General features: G+C 44.5%; 1 protein-coding gene across 8 annotated transcripts in view; it reads right to left on the bottom strand.

The window, feature by feature from the left end:
• The window catches only part of DNAH1 (dynein axonemal heavy chain 1), a 151923-nt gene that overhangs the window by 30597 nt on the left and 103863 nt on the right, over positions 1-17463 (bottom strand). For all 8 annotated transcript variants that reach the window (XR_011976233.1, XM_072650155.1, XM_072650173.1 and 5 more), the window contains 7 exons: positions 16312-16490; positions 12454-12684; positions 10592-10788; positions 8736-8871; positions 7940-8148; positions 6072-6237; positions 5029-5220 (listed from right to left, as the gene is read on the bottom strand). Coding sequence is in view for 7 of the 8 variants with exons in the window: in XM_072650155.1 (XP_072506256.1) it covers positions 5029-5220; positions 6072-6237; positions 7940-8148; positions 8736-8871; positions 10592-10788; positions 12454-12684; positions 16312-16490 (1310 nt within the window). In the remaining variant the exon portion in view is untranslated. The remainder of the gene's footprint in view (positions 1-5028; positions 5221-6071; positions 6238-7939; positions 8149-8735; positions 8872-10591; positions 10789-12453; positions 12685-16311; positions 16491-17463) is intronic.

The raw sequence follows: 17463 nt of genomic DNA on the forward strand, positions 1-17463 counted from the left end.
GGATGGGATTAAATGACCTTAGAATTGATTGTCAGGTCTCTGAGACTCCCTTGCAGTTTTGGGGCATGGATTTTGTTCTTGGTAGGAGGTTCTGGGTTCTTAATATTAGGTAAAGATTCTGGGGAAAGGGGCTTAATTGTATAAAACTAGATAATTGTATTTGCAATCTTGCTCTAAAGTTTGTGACATTTACTTTATAAAGAACAGTCATTAGAAAGTATTAGCAATCATAAGAAATGATGAAAGGTATGGTTTAGGGAAGATTTATATGAACTGAAGCAAAGTGAAGTGAACAGAACCAGAAGAATATTCTATACAGTAACAGCAACATTGTAGCAATGATACTGGGAAACACTTACTACTCTGATCAACAACACAAAGCAAGACAATTCCAAAAGACTCATGATGAAACATACTGTCTACCTCCAGAGAGAGAACTGAAGAACTCTGAGTACAAAATGGAACATTGTTTTGTTTTTAAACTTTATTTCTTTTTCTTGCCTTTTTTTACAACATGGCTTATATGGAAATGTGTTTTGCATGATTTCATATGTATAATTGAGATATTGTTTGCCTTCTCAATGGGTTGGGGAGAGTCTAGAGGGAGAGAGAATTTGGAACTCAATTTTTTTAAGTGTTAAAAATAAATAATAAATTTTAAAAATTAATGGCAATTAGAATTAATAAGTACTACACTTAGCTGCTTTAGGAAACTGTGCTGTGTTTATAGAGGAAAAAATCCTGTAATCGAATCAACCTCCTTTTTAAAAAAATTTAATTTAGTTTTTCTTACACTTTAATGAACAGACTTCCAACAAAGAAGGCGCTTTGTGAAACTGGGTCTTCAAGGACATAACAGTTGCTGTCGTGAGGACCTTATATTCTACTAGGGGATATAACACATCGATGGACAGATATTTAGTGAGCTGTGCTAAATGCTAGTGAAACAAACAAAAGGAACCACAGTCCCAGCTTCCAAGGAATTCACCTTCTAAAGGAAATCCAGTAAAAACTAGGAATTGAGACTGCACAACTTAGTGAGGCAACAGAGTGGAGAGTATTGTCTAAGACAGGTCAGGAGAGAGTGTGGCACAGCATGTAGCAAGCTGGCTATTGATTGAACAGGTGTCTCTCACTCAAAGTGAGAATGTGATAAGACCTTAGCCTGAAAGAGGCAGGGTCTCACATTGTATCCAGGGCCATCTCCAGCCATCCTGATGAATACCAGGCCACTGGACCCAGATGGCTCAGGAGGAGAAGGGAGGCTGGTGACCTTGCACAGCCCTCCCTCACTCAGATCAAAGTCAACTGCAAGTCATGTCATCACCTTGATGCCATGGTCCTCTTCACAAACGAAGGACAAACACAACACACACAACAACACAAGCAAGCTGGCCAGAGTCAGGCCTGGGTTTAATCCTTACTTCTGACCTGGCTTCATAACTGTTGGCCACTTCCTTAACCTGGAAGTGCCTGTCTGAAGCTAAGTTGCAGAAGAATTGTTGCTCTGCCTTGGTGTACAAGGGAACCTCCAAGTGGAAAAACTTCTACCAATGCCCTTTTAAGTTAGCCCTTTTTCTGCAACTTCCAGTCTGAGTGAGTTGCTTAGAACCCTGAGAGCTTAAGCAACTTGACCAACATCACACAGTCGGGTCTTTCTGGCTTCAAGGAAGGTACAGATGTTTTGCAAGCATGTGTCCCTATAGCTTCTCTCTACATTATCTCCATGGCAATCTATTCATTTTCATGGCTTCAACAACTAACTCTGTGCAGAGAAAAGAGCTCACAGATATAGAGTGCTGTTTATGAAATTCTTTCTTCAAAAAACCCTGGAATGAAAAACAGAGGGGAGGTGGAGCCAGGGTGGTGGAGTAAAGGCAGGAACTCATCTGAACTCTCCAAATATTCCCCTCTTAATAACTTTAAAAAATGCTTCAAATCCAATTCCAGAGCAGCAGGGCCAACAAAAGGTTGTGGTGAGAAAGTTTTCCAGCCCAAGACAACTTTAGGAGGTTAGTAGGAGAGATCTGTGACAACACAACAGGGTTGTGGCAAGCCCAGAGCAGGCCCTGGCACAGCAACACCAGCAGCAAGCTTTGGAAGCTCAGCCCATAGATGGCAAGGGGGTCAGACAAATGGTCAGAAAGAGATTGCTGACGCTAGGTTCAGGACTTTGTTGTATGGCTCACATGCAGTTCTGGGTTGTAGCTTCAGGGTAAAGAGGAACATTAGCACTTGTAATTACAGATGAACAGGAGGCCTGGTGATAGTTACAGGTGGAGAAGAGTGCTTGTGGTTACAAGAGAGAAGGGACCCTGGTCTCAGTTCCAGAGTCAAGAGAAGCACTAGAACTTGTGGTTACAGGTGAACCAAGTCCCTTCCAGAGTAAAGACCACAGTATTGGCAAGAAGAGCATTGACCACATCTATCCTTAGATCACACCACCTAAGCGGCAAAAACTTACAGATCCCAGAACTAGCTCTGAAAACAGCAACAAGAAATACCTGCCCCCTCCACCCTAGGAGCAGAGCCCACTTTACATATAAAGTTAAAAGTCAAGAAATAAACTGGAAAATGAACAAAAAAGAAACATACCATGAAAATCTACTATGACAACAGGAAGACCAAGACACAAACTCAGAAGACAACACTGTCAAAACAGCCACAAGCAAAGCCTCAAAAGGGGATGGGGGGAATGTAAATTTAACACATGCTCAGCAAAAATTCCTCAAAAAGGTCAAAAAAGATTTTAAAAAAACAAATAAGAAAGTTAGAAGATACTTATAACTCCTAAGAACTTTATCACTATTAGGGCAGTTAGAAGAAGTATACATAGACAGAAGGCATGGGTGTCAGCTGACTATGATGGGATGTTTCCAAAAAAATAAAATGAAAGAGTAAGGAGGGATGCACTGGGAGAAGGGGGTGAAAGAATGGAGAAAACTATTTCACATAAAAGGAAAAGCTTTTACAATGGAGAGGAAAATTGGTGGGGGGGGGGAAGGTGAAAGACAATGTTTGAACCTTACTTTCATCAGAACTGGTTCAAACAGGGAATAATGTAGACAATCAGCTGGGAATAGAAATGTATCTTTACCTGACAGGGAAGGAGAGGAAGGGGATAAGAAAAAGGGATGAGGTCATAGAAGGGAGGGTGGATTAAGGGAGAAGTGGGCAGAAACAAAACAGACTTGAGGAAGGACAGGGTGAAAACAAAAGAAAGAGAGAGAGGGAGAAAGAGGAAAAACTGGATGGAGGGAAACACACAGTTAGTAATAATGACAGTGAATGTGAAGAAACAGAAGCCGGATCGTTAAACAGATCAGAAACCAGGATCCAACAATATGTTGTTTACAAGAGACACACTTGAAACAAAGACACACCCAGAGCAGAAATGAGGGGCTGGAGCAGAATCTCTTATGTTTCGGGAAACGTCAAAAAGGCAGGGGTTGCATCCAGGATCTTAGACAAAGCAAAAGCAAAAACAGATCTAATTTAAAAAGATGAGGAAGGAAACTACATCGTGCTAAAAAGTACTGTAGACAGTGAAGTAATATCAATGCTAAATATATATGCATCAAATGGTATAACATCCAGATTCTTAAAGGAAACATTACAGGAGGAGACTTCAACTTTTCCCTCTCAGAACCTGATAAATCTAACCAAAAAACAAAGAAGAAAGAACTCAAATAGATTGAAAGTCTCCTGACTTTTAAGTTCAGAGCTTTTTTTACTATGCCACATATGCTATTTATTACCTATTTGGCCTGATGCAAAGTAAAGTGAGCAGAACTAGGAGAACATTGTATACTTAGAAATAATATTAAATAATAATGATCAACTGCAAAAAACTTAGCTATTAGGATCAAGTATGATCAGTGATCCAATACAATTTGAAAGGACCTATGATAAAAGATGCTATCCACTTTCAAAGAGAGAACTGGTAGATTTGTTCAGCCATTCCCCAATTGATGGGCATCCCCTCAGTTTCCAACTATTTGCATTCTCTTCTCTTACATATCCATTAGGCTGTGAGCTCCATTGAGGTCAGAGACCATGTTTTGCCTGTTTTTGTATCTCATTGCTTAGCAAAAGTCCTAGCACGTAGTTGGAGCTTTGTAAATGTTATTGATTCTTTCCCTCTTTTTTCCTCCTTTTCCTTTGATCGTTTTGTGGTACAGACCTGTTATGGATCAAAGGGTCTGCACAGTTTTGAAGGGCAAAGTTCCAAACTGCTCTCTACAATGGCTGGACCAGTTTACAATTTTCTAGCACTTGTTATTTTCCTTTTTTTTTAATCAGCTTTGCCAATCTAATTGGTATACGGTGGTACCTCAGAGTTGTCTTAATTTGCATTTCACTAATTATTAGTGATTTAGAGCATTTTTTTATATAGCTTTTGATAGCTTAGATTTCTTACCCTGAAAACTATTCATATTCTTTGACTATACGTATATATATCAATTGGGAGAGAGCTACTATTCTTATAAATTGGAATCAGTTCCCCATGTATCTTAGAAATATGACCTTTATCAGCGAAACTTGCTTCAAAGATTTTTGCCCATTTCCTACTTCTAATTTTAGCTGAATTGGCTTTGCTTGTGCACAAACTTTTATATAATCAAAATTGTCCATTTTACTTCCTGTGGAATTCTCTGTCTCTTCCTCTATCCATAAATCTGACAGATAATTTCTTCTATGCTCCTCTAATTTGTTTATGATATCCCCATTTTGTGTTTAAATCATGTACCCATTTGGAGCTTGTCTTAGTATATGGTATGAGATGTTGGTGTATACCTCATTTTCTCTAGACTGCTTTTCAGTTTTCCTGCTTGTTTTAATACATACGTATTTTTAGAATGGGAAGCCAAGCTATTGATATAATCCCAAGCACCAACTACCTACCAAAATTTCAGGCATACTACTCAGAACTCTGCCCATGGAGCACTGACACCTTCCTAGTTAGGCCTCTGTCTCCTGTTCACCTATTAAAGAGCTAAACCTGAATTTCCTCTCTAAAGAACCTACCTTATCTAAACCACTCTTCATTCGGTGTTTGGCTGTATTTAGTTCCTGTTTCTTTTGTCCAATCAGGGTAGAGAAGATGTTCAGTAGTTCCAGATAGCTCTTGGGAGTGACGTAATTGTGACGGGCCAACTCAGCCAGGTATTCAATGCATTTTTTGGCCACAGACTGGTGGATGCGGACGCACACCTGAATCTACAAGGGATCAGAGAAGTTTGCCAGCCTATTTATAACCCTCCCTAAGAGATGAGGGGATCAAGAAGAGGTTATTATAGGTAGAGGGCACTGCAAGGGTTGAGCATTAACCTACAGAGCTTTGCTAGTGCCACTATGGGACTGAAAGTAGAACAGTGAAGGAGAGGTGGGCACTGGAAGGTATAGCTCAGATGCTTTCTAGCTGGTGAGCTTATCCATAAAGGTTCTCTGCATTTGCACTAGCTTATAGCATAGCCCTAGAGAATGGATCTTCCTTCCTTCTCTCTCCTACCTTGGGCTGGGATTGTATCTCCTGGAAGGGAAGAGGCTATGTTCAAGGTGAGAGCTGTTGATTACAGGTACATGTGAGCTAGAGCAAGTCATCCCCCTTCTTTTCTTCTTGCCATATGAAGAGATGTCAGGAACTCAAAATTAAGTTTATATTCCCTTACACAGGGTAGGGTAGGGTCCACAGAAGCATAGAATATCTGAGCTAGAAGGGACCTTAAAGATAATCTGATCCAAATTACCCCACTTCACTTCACAAAGGGGGAAACTGAGGACTGGAGAGGGAGAAAGACTGTCATATGGCAAGTAAAAGATAGGGCCAGAACTAGAACCCAGGGCTCCTTATTCCCCTACATTATATTACCTTCTGTTTAGAAGAATCTCAATTTAACACTATCACTACCATGGCTTTATTATAGTCTCTTTCCTAAAGTGAGGACAGCTTGAGTTTGGGTTTGGTATCACCCTTGCTAAGGGATTTCTCTGCGTAGACATCAGAGAAGGGAGGAGCCTCCTCCTTCTAGGAAGAAAATCCAAAACAGAGATATGAGAAGACAACTTACCAGGCCTTCCTCATTTGTGTTGTCCAGCTCAGGGATCTCCTTCAGAAATCTGGAAGCCACAGACTCCAGGGCTTCAGATGGCCACTCATTGAACCAGTCAATAGTGCAGCAGTTGACCAATGAAGGAAACTGTCTCAAGCGGGCTCGAAAGACCTCTCCAATAGGGCTGGGAAGTGATCAATGCTTAGAAGTCAGCCCAGAGCTATGAGAATCAACGTATGCTCAAGCCCCTACAAACTATAAACAAAAATGAAGCCCATATAAGATAGAATGGGGATATCCCTTCATTGGAACTAGGTCCTTCCTGGAATCCCTAATCCTGGGGATCCAATAGAAATTGGACTCATTTCTGGAGAATGGATGAAAGAGAGGTGGAGTTAAAGTTGTAATTAAGGAAATTTGAATGTGTTAATTCATTTCCTTGGAACACCCTCAGGATGCGCTCCATCGCTGATTCCCCTTTCCACTGGCTCCTTCCTCTCTTCATGATCAGGTTCCTCTGTCCTAAAAAAACCCCTCAAATCAACAAACTCCCCAAATACCACCTTCCCTGGGCCCTGCCAACAACTCAAGCAATTGCTCTTTTTTCCTCCTCTTTCGTTTTGTCAAATTTCCCAAAAAGACAGTTCACGCTCATTGTAACCACCACTACTCACTTGTTCACCCCTGGACTCATTTCTGTATCTTCTCCTTCCCTGCCTGTCCTGAGGGACACTGCACTTACTGGGGTCTCTCAATGACCAACTGTCACCTCTGTGTATATGACTTGTAACTCTGCCTCTCTGGCCCTGGCTCCTCTCCCAGCCCCCAAATCCATTTCTGCCTAGATGTCATGGGGATATCTCCTCCTTTCCATCCCAACAGCCATCTCTAGAGTTCAGACTCTCACTGTTTCTGACCTGGATTTACTATCACTTGCCTAAGAAGCCTGCTTGACTCCAGTTCCCTAACCTTCTTTACTGCATCCATCCCATAAGCTCTTTCTTTACCAAAGCACAGCTCTGATACTGAAGTAGGCACATGTCATCATCCCTGGCTCAAGCATCTTAAACGGTCATTTTCTATCAAATTAAATCTAAACTTCTGGGCCTGACATCTGAAACCTTCTGTTCCCCAGGCAACAAGAGTTCACACTTCTTCGGTCTGTTCCAGGCAAAGTGGATAGCTTGTTCTCCAACACACCCCATGCTTTTACTTTTTGCTAATGCTAATTTTGACTATCTGCAATCTACCACCTCTACCAAGCCACAACCCACCCACTCCTCAAGGTCCAGCTCAGATGTCATTCAGAAAGTCTTTCCTGATCCTACAGTCAGAAAAGATTTCCTTCTCCTTCGAATCCTGTCATTGATTCTGTATCACACTGCCAGCTATCACACTTTTCCTTGTTTGGTTGGGGTTTTTTTGTGTTTTTACTGTGTGTAAACTTGTCTGTTCCCCTCAGTATAAGACTGGGAGCTCCTTGAAGGCAGGAGCCATGACTTATTTGATATCTGTATCTCCCCAAACCAAACACAAGATTCTGTCAGCATGCAGTAAACCTCAGTAGTGTTTTGTGAGAAAAGAAGGCATATAGGCTACAAATATATTGGAGGCTGTAAAAGGAAAGTGGCTTTGTGCCTAAACTAAGAGCCCATGTGTCCTGTGTGGAAACACTCTGAAAAGAATGAAGAAAGAGGACAAAGGTGAGGACAATAAAGGGTCAACATGGCCCTAAGTTGGAAGTTCTGGGACAAGATGTAGATAGGGTACAGGGGTGAAGTGGAGACACAAAAGTGAAGTTTGTGTGATCTAGGCATGACAATGATTTGTATCCTCCTCTCCCAATACCCATGACCAAGGTGGGAGGGGCAGAGGAATGGGCCTACCTCATGCACAGCACCATGTGAATGTTGCTCCTCACAATGCCCGTGTAGGCAGCCATCAGGTTGGCCTTCGTAGGCTGCAGCCCCAGCTCCTGAATAAGAGGCCTCATGCTAGTGAGGATCTGGTCTTGCTCGTCAGGAGAGTACAGGTTGGGAATGTCCCCAGAGTTGAGGACATTGTTGATGTCCTCCAAGAAGGACTCGTTTTTAATCTAAGTGGCAGGGAGAGAAAAAAGCCTAAGTTCTTGGGGCCCATTCCACTGGAGGGGATACCAACTGATCAAATGACTCATGCTTCAGATCTCAGGGTGTGTGTATATTCTGGAGAAGGCACAGGAGAAAGGGTCCCTTGGAGGAAGTTAGTGATTCATTAAAGCAAACCTTCAGCTTTTAAGCCCAGAGACTTGACCCTCCTTTCTAGACAATAAACTTTATTCAGCTTTGCAAAGCTTAGCTGACACCTCATTCACCCATGAGGCAGGACAAGGATGTGGGAGGATCCCTTGTGTGGGAGTCAGGAGACATGAATTAGAGTCTTAATTCTGCCACTAATTAATCGGGAGACTTGGCATCTTTAGGCGCTGGTTTGCATCTCTGAAAAACGGCAGATTTGATGGATGTATTCTCATTCCAATATACATGCCACTAGAGAAATTCTGGCCTCTGGGGAGGGGATGGGATGGAGAGCCCCAAAATCCAGCCCTGAGGCTCAGCTTTTGGTCACTCCTTCTGGGCTTCACTCTTTACTGTCCTGAGCACTAATGTCTATTCCTTAACCCGTCCTGTCTCATTATGGCACCTGTGTGTCAGAAAACAGGAAGGTGACGGGGAGCTTATACAACCCAGCCTTCAGCAGGATTTTCTTGACATCCTCACGCCATTCGGACATCCCATAGTTCTTAGACAGCTCAATCTGGAAGCATTCATACTCAGCCCTGGAAAGAATGTGGAATGTGAGGCAGGTGACTGGTTTTTCAGCAAGGTTGTCCCCTTGCTGGGCTCCTACCAAGAAACCCAAGGAGACCCTCTGACACCCTAGGTTCAAGAAATGGGTAGGAAACCTAAAAGCTGTAGCACAGATAGTTATTCCTCAAACACTGATATCGTCAAGTACCCCTTACCTCTATTATTTCAAGGACCAAATTTTACCCTCATCTCCCCTGAATTCTTGATTAGATGAGATTTTTAATGAACAAGTTTTAGGGGGCAAAAGTTTGAGGCAGGCAGTTCAAGGCCTTATACTGTGTGTTATACTTTGTGGGGGCTGCTTTGGGGTTTATTTTCTTGTTTTCAGTACCCCTTACCCAAAAAAGACATGAAATGGAAGAAAGGGAATCTAGATGTAAACAAAGCCAAGGATGACTTTTCAGGACCACAGGGTCACTCATTTGTGCCTTTTCTTTCTCCTTGTCCTAAATGGCTAGTCGACTGTCAAATCCCATCAATTCTACCCCCTAATATCTCTGTTATCTCCTCTCCAGTTCCAGAGGCACTGCCCCACTCTGGGGCCCCGTTATCTCTGGCATAGACTATTGTAAGAGACTTATTGTTTTTCTTCTATTGATGTATCATTTTTGCAGTAGACTTTTTAAGCAGTCTTTGCTCTCTTCCCTTCAATACGGTTTTCACATGCCAGAGTCATCTTTGAAATAATGCATGGCTCGCTCGATCATGTCAACGATCCATTCAAAACCTTTCAACGATTCTTCATTTACCATCAAATAATGTATAAAATCCTACTCTGTCTTATGTTGTGTCTCCATGACATACCTCATACTATCCCTGTCCCTGTTCACTCTGTCCCTCATTCCTGGAACGGGTATTTCTGCCTAACCCTAATTCTTTCACGGAAGGAAGGAAGGGACGTTGATGGGAGATGGTAAGAGAAGACCCAAGTGCCCTTGGTAAGGACACAAAGAATTGTATGCAATTGGTCCTTGAAAGAATATGGAAAAAAGTTGAGTTGCCACAAAAGCTGAAAAGGGCTGACACCACAATTTCTAAAATAGTACAGTCTGCAAACCCAGTGAGCTTGACTTTGATTCCTGACAAAATAGAGAATATACTACCAAAAAGACAAATCACAAACATCTAGCAAAAGCAGCAGTGAGCTCTTGAACTCTACCATACCTTGAGTTATAGCATTTAGGCTGGAAAGGCCATCTGGACCTCCGTTGGGAGAGCCTTGTTTCTTTCCAGCTAAACAGAACCACCACTACCACCACCACCACCTCTGGGGCCAAAGGTCAACATCCCTTCTCTTCCTCTGAGTAGTGGGATGGGGGGAACAAGGACCCCCAGCCATGCCTATGCACTGATTGTCCAACTTCTTTTCTTTGGTTCCTGGGCTGAGGAAGAAGGGGGTAGAGGTCGTAGCTCTAGAGCTAAGGATAAATAATGATGAGAAGGATAGCAACTCAAAATGACAGAGTGTTTCAAAGTTTTCAAAGCCTTTTCATCACCTCATCACTAGAAGGAAGTACAGATTGTCCTCATCTGGACTCACTCACATGAGTGATGGTCACATGACTAGCGAACAGCAGAGCTGAGCCTCTGGGCAGCCCCACCCCAGGGCCCTTATTTTCCCCCACTATGTGACAGAACATGGTGCCCACCGCCCTCCAACTCCCGCAGCCCTTTCCAGCGGACTCATACATGTGCGAGGCAAGCCGTGTCAGGGAGTTTCGGCCACTGCCTCCCACACCCAGGAGGAGCGCGTTCCCCAGCGACTGTCGCAGGATGCGGCTGATGCGGCAGATGTGGCCTATGGCATCCATGAACAGCACCAGCTTCATCTTGGTCGTGTTGACCTGGTTATAGTCCTCCATGTACTCCTCAATCACATGCTGCATCTGGGCCAGAAGAGGCACAGGCAAGAGAGAAGTCACCGTCAGCCTCTCACAAGCCCAGGGATGCCTAGGCCAGAATACAAGTGGGGTCACTCAGTTAGCCTGATGCAAAGGTGCACAGGACTCCCTGCTCTCATAGGGTGGGTGCATGAGGCCCAAGACACAGACAGGACTTGTCACAGTTCACAATGCTCAAGACTGGAGCTAGAACCCAAGTTTCCTGAGTCATCACTTAGGAGCTTCAAACAGACATGGAGCCAGGGACTGAAGGGATGAGAGAATATTTTAGATGTTCTCTGGAATGTTAAATTTGCCTTAATGCAAAATGAAAAAAATAAACAAACAAGCTAACAAAAAAATCCTAGCACTGTCCTTAGTGACTGTCATCCCAGTAAAGAAAAAGAAAATTCTGTTAGAAATAGGACAGCGTAGGGGGAAATGTACTGGCTTTGGCCTTGATTTGAATTCTGGCTCTGCCACTAACTACCTGTATGACCTTGGGTTAGTCTTTTCCTTTCTCTGAGTTTTGGTTTCCCCCTCTCTTAAATGAGGGAGCTGGGCCAGATCATCTCTCAGATCTCCTCTAGCTCTAGAGCCTGGGGTCCAGTAGCATGGGAGATGTGACAACCCTGACCCTCCAAGCACCATGGTCAAGGTGGCAAGGAAGAGGGAGAGCAAGGGAGGAGGACAACTAGGGTCAGAGGAACCAGAGAGGTAAGAAATGACCCAGCCCTCCAAAGAAGGTTAAGTCACTCTAGGCCTTTGTAAGTCTGATCATGGTTAGCTTCACAGGGGACCTTCTTGTGTGGGATGCTGTTGGGTATCAAGGTTAAGGGAAGTAGAAGGCCAGGGGAGATGAGAGGAGACTGGGTTCCCAAAGATCTGGGGCCAGAGATAAAAAAACCCCTAACCCTACCGCCAGCTCATCAGAAACCATAGAAAGTGGGCTCTCTGACTCAGCAGGACCAAACTGCTTTCCCACCCAGAGCATCCCCTAGGCATTTTCCAAAGCAGGAGCTCAGAATCCCCTTCCCACTTCTTACATGCCCTAGAGTAACCAAAAGATTTGGAAACCAACTCAGATAAACAGGGGTCAGAAAAACTACTCTTCACTACCTTCCTTCCTACATTTGCTCTGGACTCTCTTAAGAATGACCAAGAGGCTAGAAAAGCTAAGGGGCAAAGTATTCAAGGAAGGAGGCAGACGACCTGACTCTTGAGCTGGCCCTGAGCCTACCTACCTCTGTAGGAGGTGACTTGGCTCTCTGTAAGACTGGATGACACCACTAAGCCACTCCAGGCATTATAAAGTCACAGAATAATCCACTGCTAGAAGGCTCTCTGAGGTCATCTGACCGAATTCATACCTGACCAGGGATCTCCTCTATGATATCTCTGACAAGGGGTGCTATGACTGATTGGGTGGAGGGAGGGAGAGGAGAGTAGCTTCCTCCTACAGACACAAATAAACCAAGATCAAGTGGTGAGTCTGGTGCTAGTGGGGGGTGGAGTGAGGGAAGGACTGGTCAGATCCTAGGAGAAAAATCAGGCCCTCCCCACAATCAGTTCAGTTTCCTTCAGCCAGCATTCAGGGTTTTCCCTGGATAGGAGGAGAGTCTCCAGAGGATAGAGGCTGACAAGAGAGCCACCCCTGGACCCTCCACCTACCTTCTCTTGGTCAATGATCAGTTCATAAACCCTACTATCAGATCCAGGCATCATGAAATCTCCATACAAGATGGGCTGGTAGGGGCAGACCTCAGAGAAGGAGGTCTTCCACAGCACCATCTTGCTTTCCATGAGTTTGTCAAACCAGATCCGATCCTCATCATTAACCAGACGGTCCCGGAACACCCGACAGCTCTCATGGTACCACAGCCTCAGCAGCTGGACCTTGTCCTGAGGAAGCAAACAGGAATAAGTTCAAAGTTTAGAGACACTCTCCCACTCCTCTCTTGACTGGCAGGGGAACGGTCTTCTGCAAGGAGAAATCACCAGGCAGCTCATCCTGGGACCAGAGATGAAACAAAGACCATAGCAAAGCAAGACAGAAGATAATACTAGCTCACATTTCTATGGCTCTATGGTTATAGAACGTCCTGCCCACATGAACCCAAGAAGGAGACAGTGAAAATAACTATCCCCCATTTTGCATATGAAGACACTGGGGTCAAAATAGGGTAAAAGAGACTGCTCGGGGTCACACAGCTAGTAAGTCAGAGACCAGGTCTTGAGGGTTCCAGCTTAGTTTAACCCTCTCAGGATTCCTGAGGTGCTCTGATCATTGGGTTTCGGACCCCCATCTGGCTTCTTTGCTGCATCTGCCATGACTCTGTGATGCACACCAAGCTCATCGTCTGTTGCACACACCCCCTTCTCCAGAAAGCCTCCCACCCCATTCTGTGACTCCAGCCCTGAGTTCTTCTCATCTCCTAGAACACAATATCTAAAACATTCAGCTGACCCTCATCATAGACTGCCTACTACAGCCACCTCAGTTATACCATGAGCCCCTGGAGGGCAGAGAGCATGTTTCTTTCTTGTGCTCTTTAGCCCACTCTGGTACAGTGCTGTGCACACAGTAGGTGCTCATCATTTTTTTTTTTTTTTGATGGAGTAACTGAAAATCAGAATTTCTTAATGGGTACTCAGGGATAGTCAGTATAGGTCCAGGTGGAACCGACTGTGTTGGAAATCTTACTTTCAGTTCAGTAAAAACTCCTGGAGCCCAGTGTACCCAGGGTCCTATGTCAGCTGCTCAAGAGAGGCAGAGATATATGATTTTTGGACTTATTCTGCCTCCATGGAACTCAGATCATAACAGAGAGTAGAAGACACAGATCAAGATGCCAGGCAGGAGGTGACCACTGCCTAAGAAAGGCTGGGGCAAAGTGTCATGGGAGCTTCAAGAAAGACAGATTTCTCAGGTTATTCAAAACTCAGCAGCACAAATTCCAGAGAAGGAGAAGAACCCAGATGCATGGTGAACCAGAGAATCTAACTAATTTGTGTGACCCTGAGGATGGAGAAGTGGGGAGGCAGCAGACAGAGGGAAGGATGCGCTCCAACTGCTCTGGCCTTTTCTCCCTCTTCCCTCTTCTCTGGGGATTAGGTAGGATGCCCAAAGATCACAGGAAGGATGCTGAAAACACTTGGTCCGGCCCAGGGAGAAAATGAGAGGGTCACCAAGGTCAGCCAGCTCTAGGCCTCTGGAGAAATGAACATCATAACTCTGTGCCTTCTTTGGCCTGATAATAATTTTCTTGTCACAGATCAGTTTCTCAGTCAACCCTGTCTTGAGGGATTGAGGTGGGAGAAGTTATTATTAAATAACAAATAAAAGGGAGATTGTGGGTTTTTTCCCATCCTATCTCCTCATTCTCTATTGGATCAAGTCAGAATCTGAAGGTCATTGCTGATAAAGAGAATGAATTCACTTTCTCAGTCTTGTTCAGAGGCCACCTAAGTGGGGAGGTCCATTGTGTTCTACTCAGGCTTGGGGGGGGGGGGGGGTAGATCCTTCGTCTAGACTGCCCAAGGCTTGGGGGTGGTCTGAGAGCAAGAGTGATCCAAGTCAAGTCCCCCAGGTCCTCAAGACAATGGGTCTACCTCTATTCATTATATTCATGATCATTAATTGTTAACCAATCAGAGCTGATTGCCCGGGCATCACCTCAGGAACACCCACTCTTTCTTTTTTTAAAATTAATTTCTTTTTAGTTTTCAGCATTCACTTTTAGAAGATTTTGAGTTCTAAATTTTCCCCCGTTCTCTCCACGCCCCCTTCCCCCAGACAGCATGCGATCCGACATAGGGTATACATATATGATCAAATTAAACATATTTCCACATTAGTCATGTTGTAAAAAAGAATCAGAACCAAAGGGGAAACCCATGAGAAAGGAAACGCAGAAAACAACAATAGGACAAAAGTAGCCTGCTGTGATCTGCACGCAGACTCCATGGCTCTTTCTGGATGTGGATGGCATCTTCCACCATGAGGCTTTTGGAATTGTCTTCGTCCATTGCTTTGCTCAGAAGAGTTTAATTCTAAAGAAGTTGGGCATTGCTCTTATTGTGTACAGGAACACCCACTCTTCAAGGGCAGATAAGCAATGAGTGGTTCCATGGGGGAGCTGGGTGTTCGCGAGTGCCACTGACCCCTTTTCTTAATTATCCACCGGCATAATTAATGATTACCCAGAAATCATATCTCTAAAATTTTTTATACATTACAGAAGGAAACAGAAAAGGACTGAGGCAGGAGGGTTGTTCCTGTTGGCTGCCGTCCTCTCTTGAGTAAACTGCTGCAATGTGCAGCTACAAGGACATTGTATCTTTGACCTGGAAGCTAAAACTCAGCATTAGGAAAAACGCCTGCCTCAACTGACTCAGACGGCGTCTCCCTCTCTGCCTTTATTGCAAATGATCTTTTCTGCCATCCTTCTCCCCATGTCTAGCTGCAAATGAACTATCAGTTGGAATGACATCGTGTGGGGGACATGTTGAGAGTTGTAAGGTTTGCCGTTTTTTCCACTATTTCCTAGTTCCCTGTTGTCTCCTTAGCCTGGGACCTGGCATACAGTAAGCACTAAAGCAGTACTTGTGGATTGAACAATTTCAGTGCTTGAACAGATTCAGGATTTTGCCATGTGGTTACTCGCCCCACTGACACAGATTACAACCCTCTACATCAGGGGTCCTTCACCGTTGCGTGAGTGTGTCAGGGACCCTTTGAGCAGCCTAGTGAAGTCTATGAATCCCCTCTCAGAATCATGTTTTTAGAGGCATAAAATAAAATACGAAGAATTAGAAAGGAAGCCAGTTCTACAGAAATAAGTTACCAACAGATTTTTAAACACCGGGTCATAGATGCCAGGGGAAGGACACCTGCAGAGCCTATACCTTGGTGGTTATGGTCCACCCCCACCTCCCATGAGCTGCAGTCACCATTCTAGTGAAGTCTTTCTGCACTTAGCTGGGCTTGGCCCTTCTTGAGTGAGCTCAGAGTGGGCCCAGAGACCACTACTGGAGTGGGATTTGACCTTCCAGGGCCTAAGCTCCGCTAAGAGAGGCTTTGAAAACTCAGGGTCACCTGTCCCTGGAGAAAGACTTGAGTGTGGAGGAGGCACCAGCATGAGTCAGGAAATGACATTTGTTCATCATTTTCCTGGGCCCATGAGGCGTCTGCTGATAATGTGAGAGAGAAACTAGTAGAAAGATAAGGAAATCGGGACAAAAAGACAAAACAGACTTACGTGGCAGAGCTAAGACTCAAACCCAGGCCTACTATGCTCTCCACTACGCCAAGCTGCATAGTCCCTAAAGTCGTTTAACTTGCTTCATTTAATTTACTTAATGAAAGGTAATAATTTACTTTAAAGATTTAGCTATCTTCTAATTCTTTTCCATCTTTTTTTCTTTTTTCCTTCTAGAATTCCTGAAAACGTTTTAAGGGGAATTAAAAGTATGACGTCACTCTCTGTGAGGCAGGGGAAGAAGCTACTTTGGCAAAGGGGCCCTCACCTGGATTTTGGAGGGCTCTGCCATGAGCATGCCCTGGAAGACTTTGGAGAGGTCCCTCAGGTTAAAAGTGTAGTGGCTCTTGGCTGGAGTGGGCAGGAGCTGAGAGGTGATGGTGGCATATACCTGGATCGTGGCTTCAACAAGGGGCTTGTTCAAGTCCTCCACTTCAGGGGCTCCCGCTATTCGGGAGAGAAGAGGACAAGGTGGTCAGGTTGGACCAAAAGAACGACCAAGGCCTTCTCACTGTCTGAACGGAGGAGGCCCTGCCCGTTTTTCACTATGAAGACTTCTTTTACTGACATTCAGAGCCCTCCAACATCTCCCACCTCTTATTTTTCCGGTCCTTATTTTCCTTCATTGACTCTCCACACAACAGACAATACAACTAACAACACACTTCACTCTCTGTGTTGGTGTCTTTACTTGCATCGTTCCCGACACCTAGAGTCTCTGACCCCCCACCTCCCCTCCTTCTGAAACTTCCTTTGACATCTGGGACACTGCCTGCTCCTGGTTTTCCTTAGACTGGACCATAACCCATCACCCATCCCCACATTTCTGTCCCTGGCCTTCTCTTTGCTCCCCACCCTCTTTGTCTGATCTCATCAACTCCCATTAAGTTCCATGATCATCTCTACACAGATGACCCCCAAGTCCATATTCTAGCCTCTGTGTCTCTCCAGAACTCTGATCCCACAATGCCAGTTGCCTACTAAGTCTCTCTACCCAAACGTCCCACAGGTACCTCAAGCTTAATATATCCAAAATGGAACTCATCATCTTCTCTAAAATGCCCCTTCTACTGAGCCCATCACCCCATTTGGAGCCAATGTCATTCCTTTCCATACTACCCTCTGAACATCCTTGGCACCTACGAAGGGCTTCATAAATTCTAGTTGACTGAGTGACCACCTTTCCAGCCATCCACATTCACAACCTTGGAGTCATTCTAAACTCCTCTCTCACTCAGATGCCAAGTCTCATCAGCACTGTGTACCCTCAAAAAACACTTCCAAGGGCCCAGAAGAGAAGAGCTAAACCCATACTGGTCCCCTCCCCTATTCTAGCTCTTGCTCTGAGAACAGTAATCAAGACTACTGCTGCTTCTGAAAAAGCCAAAAAAAGACTGACCCACGGCCACGCTCACCACCC

This window comes from Notamacropus eugenii, chromosome 1 (genome assembly GCF_028372415.1).
Source record: "Notamacropus eugenii isolate mMacEug1 chromosome 1, mMacEug1.pri_v2, whole genome shotgun sequence".
Classification (NCBI taxonomy): domain Eukaryota; kingdom Metazoa; phylum Chordata; class Mammalia; order Diprotodontia; family Macropodidae; genus Notamacropus; species Notamacropus eugenii.